The sequence below is a fragment of the Lacerta agilis genome, chromosome 9 (assembly GCF_009819535.1).
Source record: "Lacerta agilis isolate rLacAgi1 chromosome 9, rLacAgi1.pri, whole genome shotgun sequence".
NCBI classification, from domain to species: domain Eukaryota; kingdom Metazoa; phylum Chordata; class Lepidosauria; order Squamata; family Lacertidae; genus Lacerta; species Lacerta agilis.
The window spans coordinates 68729377-68737746 of record NC_046320.1 but is presented as its reverse complement, the minus strand read 5'-3'; the positions used below and the strand labels follow the sequence as shown (position 1 = coordinate 68737746).

At 48.9% G+C, this 8370-nt stretch overlaps 1 protein-coding gene and 1 pseudogene across 1 annotated transcript; both read left to right on the top strand.

The window, feature by feature from the left end:
• The first annotated feature begins 2096 nt into the window (after window positions 1–2096).
• Window positions 2097–3083, top strand: LOC117053351 (neuromedin-B receptor-like). Its single transcript, XM_033161027.1, has one exon. The coding sequence runs from the start codon at window positions 2097–2099 to the stop codon at window positions 3057–3059; it is 963 nt and encodes a 320-aa protein (XP_033016918.1). The 3' UTR covers window positions 3060–3083.
• Window positions 3084–6271: 3188 nt separating this feature from the next.
• LOC117053526 lies at window positions 6272–6379 on the top strand (annotated as a pseudogene).
• Window positions 6380–8370: the final 1991 nt, after the last annotated feature.

Below are 8370 nucleotides of genomic sequence, written 5' to 3'. Positions count from 1 at the left end.
AAACCTAACCTGGCCCCACACCCTCCTTCTTCCAGTCACCACTCTCCCAACACTAACGGCTCCTCCCCCCTTTTAAAGAGCGGAAGGTCCCGCCTCCCAAGGGGTATCTGCCACTCAAACTGGGGTGCCCATTAACTCCTAAAACACCGTGGGTTTCTGAACATCCCCTAACTTAGATCTGATTCATTAAAACATCTTACTGGGTTGCCCCAGCCACTCTGGGCAGCTTCCAACATATATAAAAATATAATAGAACATTAAACTTTTTTATATATAAAAAAACCTTCCCTATACAGGATTGCCTTCAGACAGCTCGGGGGTCGGATAACTCCATTACCCTCCAACATTTCTCCAATGAAAACAGGGACATCCTAAGGAAAAGTGGGACTTTCTGGGATCCAATCAGAAATCGGGACAGCTTCTCTAAACCAGGGACATCCCTGGAAAATAGGGACACTTGGAGGGTCTGGAATCAGATTTAGGCCACCCTTTCTCTCTTCTCCCCCCCCAAAAAAATCCCATCCAACATGGGTCGCGGAGAAAGTAAACTTTGGAAAGAACAAAATTGGGGCCAGAACGATGACAAATGATTGGCGGGTCCTTTCTTTGTTGCAACAATGGTTGAACGACACTGGTTTTCAAATCACTGGAGAAAGATTTCTGTCCTCAGCGTATTTCCCAGCAACCAACAACAAAGGCACTTCCCTGTATCTAAGAAATCCCCTGCATGTCTCTTTGCCGCAATTCAGTAGCCAGCTGTGTGTTCTCATAGCATCTGTGAGCAAAATCCAACCTCCCTCTTACCACCAGATCACTGGCCGCAGGTGCGAACTACAGATTATGCACGGACGTATTCCTTAAAGACCTACCCATAAAGGAAAACAGCTTTGGGTGGTGCAAAGCACCCAGGGAGCTGTGTGCCTTATCCTCCCCCCCCCCATTGGCCACTTTTTGACAATGCTTTTAAAATGTGTGTTTGCAAGGAAACGGATGGGGCAGGAACAGCCTATAGCATCTCTCCAATTGGGCAGTGTAACTGAGAAGGGAGAAACAGCAGGGTATGTTTGTGCTTAACCCTCTCCCCACCCACCGTTTCTCCACCCCAAATCTCTTTCCACCGGCTGTACCTTTTAAAAGGTGTGTTTATGAGAAAGCGGAGCAGACAGGATTAGCCCTAGGTAGTAGCAGCCTGTGGGGCGGGGTGGAATTAGAAACCTGCCCCCTACCTAGGCGGGGCATCAGTGACGATGGGGAGGGAGGACCAGCCCACTCAGGAAGCAGGGTGAGGCAGCTGCACCGGGCAACAGATCTGGACCCCATGTGAGGGGTGGCAGATCTGTCTGCTGTTGCCTCTGCCATTGCCAACTCCTCCTCTTCCAGTTCTACAATTCTATGATTCTACCTTTCTGTGTATATACAGCTAGCTAGCTAGCTAGCTAGATCTTGAATGCTGCAAATCTCCTTATATGCACTTGCAGGATGGAGGATGAATTTGAAGCGGAATAAATTAGAGTTAGCGGTGCATTGAGTACATAACACAGGGGCAGTCAACATGGTGTTCTGCAGATGTGGTGGGCCACACCTCCCACCACCCCTAACCATTGGCCATGCTGGTTGGGGCTGGTGCCAACTGGAGTCCGACATCACCTGATGGGCATCCCTTCGAGTACCCCTCTCCGAGAGCATCTGAAAGTTGTTTTGGCCACGCGTATGGCCTCGTGTTCCCTACCGCATCCTGCTCCCTCCCTCGGCTTCCTCCCTGCCTCTCTTGGCACATTTCTTATCAGCCCCTGGCTAATCTGCTTTACACCTGACCCTTTTCAGCAAAATAAGATAGCAAGCCTTATGCAAATAGCAGAGTAATCATGTCCCCGAGTAATTCAGCCGATGGGAGTGCGCCAGGAGAAGTTGTGCCCATATAAAAGAGCACCCGGATCTCATGAGCAGGGGGGAAATCGCTTTCCGGAAACCTGCCTTTGTTAGGGTTGCAAAGAAGCTGGTGTCCTGTGTCAGACCGGAGAGCTACCGAAAGGAAGTCAAACAAAGGAGCGAGGTGTCCGGAACCCGGTAATGTGCGCGAGAGGCCCTGCCTCACCATGGTGCATGATCTCATGTTCGTGACATCTATCCTCATGTACTTGTCGTCCTTCATCGGCATGGTCGGAAACCTCATCGTCCTTTTTGCCTTCATCAGCAACGCCATCCGACACAAATCGCTGCAGCCTCTGGACCGCATCATCGTCAACATGTCCCTGGTGAACTTCTTCCTCTGCTGCTACAAGGCCATTCCGGGGCTCCTCATCTTCAGCAGCACCAAGGTGTTTGGGGAACTGGGCTGCAGGATCCTGCTCTACACATACCACACCCTGAGGCTAATCAGCATCTGGTCAGTGGAGAACCTGAGCTTCCTGCACCTCGTCAAGATCCGCCGGCCCAGCCACCGGTGGTCCAAGTTCATTTACCGGCACCAGGGCAAGTACGTCAACAGCACCCTGGCCGGGTGTTGGATAGTCAGCATCCTCTTACAGATACCTTACTTGCAGTATGAAAAGACGGCTGGCAGAAGGAACAAGACCATCGCCTTCCTGGCGACGTCGACCTGCTTACGGTCCACGGGGAGCTTCGCCATGAAGTTCACCACGTACGCCTCGGTCAGCTTGGACCTTGTCTTTGTCATGCTAGTCATTGTCCTCAACGTCTTCATCATCGACCTTCTCTGCAAGCACAGCCGGAAAGTGAAAGCGGCTTCCACGGTCACCAGCGGCAGCTGGAACAAGCACACTGCCCAGGCCACGAAAGTCTTGCTCTCCTTGCTGTCCATATACGTGGTCTGCTGGATCTCCAACGACATGGTCTGGATCGCCATCGCCTCGGGGTACATCAAGAGCAGCTTCGAAAACGGCGTCCTCAACGCCCTCTACGGCATCCTGTCTTCCGTTTATTACTCGGCCAGCTCATACGTTGTGGTCTTTGGCTACAGGAAGGTACGGGAGTACCTGGTGGAAGCCTGCTGGTGTTTGAGGTGCACCAGGCAAACCATGGTTGAGAACCTGTCCTAGGAGGATGTGCCCCGCAGATGGTGGCCAAGTGCTTGGCAACTGGGAATTCCAGCCGGTTTGCCCAAACTCACAAAAGACTGTTCCTCCATGGGGAAGGAAGCCACAACCTGAGAGAAAACAGATCACAGTTTGGGAGCCAGTGTTCCTTCAGAATATCAGCTATTCATCTCCTGGATCCTGACCAGTTGATGTGTTCAGCATCCTTGTTGGTGGGAAAGGATGTCAGAAGACTCCATAAGGAGGGTGGCAGCCAGATGGGCATGGAGAACTCATAATTGTTGCACTGGATTCTTGCTTCTATGTCGCTGCCTCCAGTTCTTCTACGCAGGTTACAATTATGATTATTATTCTTTTGATATCTCGCCTTCCACCTTGAGGTTACATCTCAGATTTCAGGGAAGCAGGACTGCCACCACCTGACCTTTGATCGTTCTAGCTAGCCATGTAAACGGACGTTGAGAAGAGGGGAAGGAGAGATGCAAGGCAGACAGGACCAGAATACTGGTGAGACAGAAGTAAAGCAGCGGCAATTAGCACAGGGAAGAGGGGAGCATGCAGAAAACACAGCCTAAACCAGGGGTGGACCTATGTCAGGCTCCTGGGATGTACTTTATCCTTTTACTTCATACCTGAGATCTACCAACCCGAGCCAGGTACAGAATGAAAGAGCAGGGCATCTGTGAGTTCAGGCATTTGTTTTCAACAACAGAACTGAGCACACCATCCTTTCTCACCATAGTCTGCTCTCTTCATTTCACTAGCCAAACAGAGGTGGAGTGTGGTTGTTCCATCGGGGCCACTGTTAAAACAATTGAGAGTTGGAAACTCTGGCCACACCCGTTCCGAAGCTGGGAAAGGCGAGAGGAGGGGAAGGAATATTGGCAGGGAAGGAGCGTGTGGCGTGGGATGGGGACTGGAACCGGCAGCTTTGCGGCCATGTGTGCAAGGAGGAATGGCCACAAAGGAAGGCAAGGATTGGAGGAGGGAAATGGAAAACCCAGGGCAACTGGTTGGTGTTGTTTTTCCAGTACAGAGTTCCAACTCTGTGTTGACCACCATGGTCAGCATCCAAGGGTCCTTTGAGGGAGAGCAGTTTTACATTTATTCTTCCGGCGGCTCTGCTCTCTACCTGCTGAAATATTGGTAACCTCCCTCAAACCATTTATTGTTGTATGTTTCCAATGTCCCTATTTATCAGGGAGAGGCTCAGTCGCCTGGGCAGCAATCTCTGAAGAAACACTGTCTCCATTTGGTCTCGGTTTTGGCCTTTTGGACATACCCTGCTATTAAAAGAAATTCCAGTGTTAGGATTCAGGAGTGGTCGTTCTTCAGGGTTTCCCCCTGGGAGCTAAATCTCTGACTGGAGATGGGGGTGTGGGGGTGTACAAACACATCTTTACCCCAACGCACCTACGTGCGAAGGAGGACGTAAGGACATTAAGGTGTAACGGAGCACAAATATTCCTGTTATAACCAACGGCTTATTTTGAACTGTTGGGAATGCTACAAGCCAGCCTGTTGCAAAGAAATGAATGCCTAAAAATAGCCAAAGGCACACCCAGCCGAGCAGCCTGTTTCTCCCAGTGGCTGGACGAATGGTTGACCAAACCAGCGATGGGCACAGCCAGGGGGAAGCCGGATGGGGCAACCACCAGCAATGGAAATGCTACATTTGCACAGTGGGCTAGTTTTTGCACACACCTGTCTCTGTCCTCCATCAGGACAAGTCAAGAGGCATGATCAGAACTCAGGGACACATTTCCATCCACTCAGGGATGGAAACCTGGGTGGGTGAGGGGAGAGGGGATGGCCTGGGGGTTTTGGGGGGGAGCAGGCTGAAAGGCATGGAGGACCACTTTTGGCCCACAGGCCTGAGATTCCCCATCTCTGTCCTCCATGAGGCCTACAGGCTGGACGTTGAGTGCAGGAGACCTCTCCAGCAGCTGACTGTCAAGAGTCATAGAGTTTCACAGGAGCTTGCCAGTCAGTAACTGCAGAGGTGGTGTCCTCAACAATATCCCCAAAGAGGGAGCTCGGTTGCAAGAGCTACAGCTAAGTGATGGTGCCCTCCAGGCCACCTGTCTCACAAAGCTGCTAGGTAGGAGAAGAAGAAGAGTTTGGATTTGATATCCCGCTTTTCACTACCCGAAGGAGTCTCAAAGCAGCTAACATTCTCTTTTCCCTTCCTCCCCCACAACAAACACTCTGTGAGGTGAGTGGGGCTGAGAGACTTCAAAGAAGTGTGACTAGCTCAAGGTCACCCAGCAGCTGCATGTGGAGGAGTGGAGACGCGAACCCGGTTCCCCAGATTACGAGTCTACCGCTCTTAACCACTACACCACACTGGCTCTCAAGAATAGCCTGGGTGGTGTGAGAGAGAGCTGGAAAGCTGGAAACACAGGGATATGCTTGCTCTGTGCTGGACCCAAAGCAGTGACTGATGGAAAAGCAAGCTCTCTGTTTTGTGAGCACCTCCATCATATGTTCAGGTTGTACATAGGTGTAAATAAAATGCCCAGTATACCTGAAGGAGCGTCTCCACCCCCATCATTCAGCCCAGACACTGAGGTCCAGCTCCGAGGGCCTTCTGGCGGTTCCCTCCCTGTGAGAAGCGAGGTTGCAGGGAACCAGGCAGAGAGCCTTCTCGGTAGTGGCGCCCGCCCTGTGGAATGCCCTCCCATCAGATGACAAGGAAATAAACAACTATCTGACTTTTAGAAGACATCTGAAGGCAACCCTGTTTAGGGAAGTTTTTAATGTTTGATGTTTTGTCGTGTTTTTAATATTCTGTTGGGAGCTGACCAGAGTGTCTGGGTAGATCCAGCCAGATTGGCAGGGTATAAGTAATAAATTATTATTATTATAAAACCATATATCCTAAAGACACCACAGTCTCCGCTGACTTTCATTCCAAGGAAATCATACATACATACATACATTCTTTTATTCGACCATCAGTCAGAAAAAATACATTTGTACAGAATTTTTTAAAAAAAAACCTCTGAAGGAACTTTGAAGGAAAAAAAGGAAAAACATAACCCACAATGGAATGGAGCTAAACAGATAGCCCCATATCGATACAATCAATTAAAATCTTATGATGCTTAAAAGCTAAAAAAAGAAATTTAGCCACCTGGGTGGCTGTATTTCTAGTGACATTGTTCAGTAAGTATAAAACCTGTCTTTCTCTGGATAGAAAGCTAAATTGACGTATCGCTTCTCGGCCTTTTGGCTAAGATCAAGTGTAGTATCTGTTCTTATCAGTTTAATATCTGATATGTCCAAGGAAATCAAACCTGGGTAAGCACCCGGAACCCCCTGGAGCCTGTCTCTGCTCAGAGATTGGGGTGACGTGTAGCAGTATAGATTTCTTTGTACTTTTAAAGCAACTCTCACGCTCTCAGCCCTGACACCTTGCCTTTGGAACTTCAAAACGGGAGTCCCAGGTGGGTTCCCCTGCTTGATACAAGAACCCTATGTAAGCAACAGACCCAATCCTGGCGACCGACTGAACGAGGCATTCTCTGGGGGAAAGCAAGTTCTCCTTTCCAAAGGCGGAGGGAGGCAGGTAAACATTTGCCTGCAATCAGCTGAAGGCAAATGAACAGCTCCAAGCATCGCCGCCCAGCCTGGAACACGGGAACAAAAGCTCACCGCGTAACTGACCCTTCGGCGTCAAAGTGCTCGTGTTTGGTTATCTTGCAAAGCGGGGGTGGGCGAGGGAGAGGCACGGTTTTCAGAGGCTGCAAAAGTAACATAGATGATATAACACACCCCATCCTGCCATATTCTACTCATTAAAAAAGAGGCAAATATATATTACCAATCCTGATGGTATAGAAAACCCTAGAACAGGAATGGTTGGCATATAAATAGGTAAAGGTAAAGGGACCCCTGACCATTAGGTCCAGTCGCGGATGACTCTGGGTTTGTGGCGCTCAGCTCGCTTTACTGGCCAAGGGAGCCGGCGTAGAGCAGGGGTCAGCAAACTTTTTCAGCAGGGGGGCCGGTCCACTGTCCCTCAGACCTTGTGGGGGGCTGGACTATATTTTTTTTTTTGGGGGGGGAAATGAACGAATTCCTATGCCCCACAAATAACCCAGAGATGCATTTTAAATAAAAGGACACATTCTACTCATGTAAAAACACCAGGCAGGCCCCACAAATAACCCAGAGATGCATTTTAAATAAAAGGACACATTCTACTCATGTAAAAACATGCTGATTCCTGGATCATCTGTGGGCCGCATTTAGAAGGCGATTGGGCTTCATCCGGCCCCCAGGCCTTAGTTTGGGGACCCCTGGCATAGAGCTTCTGGCATAGAGCTTTTCCCTTTTCTTGCGAGGAATCCTATTCGGAATAAGGGAATTTCCCTTTAAAAAAGGGAAAAGTTGACAGCTATGGCCCGGACGCTGTTTATGAGGGCCGAATCCTGACTATGTCTGGGAAATTCTGGAAACAGGGAAGCCCTGTTCTGAAGAATTTCAGGGCCTTGGTGGACACCCCATTTGTCCCCACCATTTTACAAGTAATGTGATGTTTTGCTCATTTCTCCCCCGGAGAAGATTGGTGGGCCAGGGGGTGGCATTCCCCCCCCCTTTTCATTTCGCTTTTATAGAAAGGCAGTATACAAATTAAAAGCGAAATGAAAAAGGGGGGGAATGCCATAGACAGCAGAGACCACACACGTGATAACAATCTGATCCAATACACACACAAAAATCACAATAGCTTTAAAATGTACAACTTATATCAAATAAAGCAATATTCAATAATGCATTAGAATAGTAAACAGTCAAATTAAATATCAGCAAATAATTTTACAGTTATCAATTACAATAAAGAACGACTAAACTATAATCCATAAAAAATAACGGCAAGTCACAAGGCATAAAATACCACAGAACACACAAAACGATGTAAAAGGGTCGTTTTGAGAAACAAGGACACACAACTTATAATTTATTTTTATTTTTTTAAATATCCCTGAACTCTTCTTCTCTCTTCCCAGCTGCTTCTGCTGTTCTCAAAGTCATGGTCTGGGAGAGGATGCGAGGGCTGGAGGGTGCAACAAGGCAGGTGGAAAAATCCATTGCAGGTGGAAAAATCCATTTGTGAACCGCACAAAGTCTCCCTCCAATCACAGCTGGGCAGACTCAAAGGCGGTTTGCTTAGCTGTTTGGCAAACCGGAGCCATCTCGGTATACAGTGGTACCTCTGGTTACATACTTAATTCGTTCCGGAGGTCCGTTCTTAACCTGAAACTGTTCTTAACCTGAAGCACCCCTTTAGCTAATGGGGCCTCGCGCT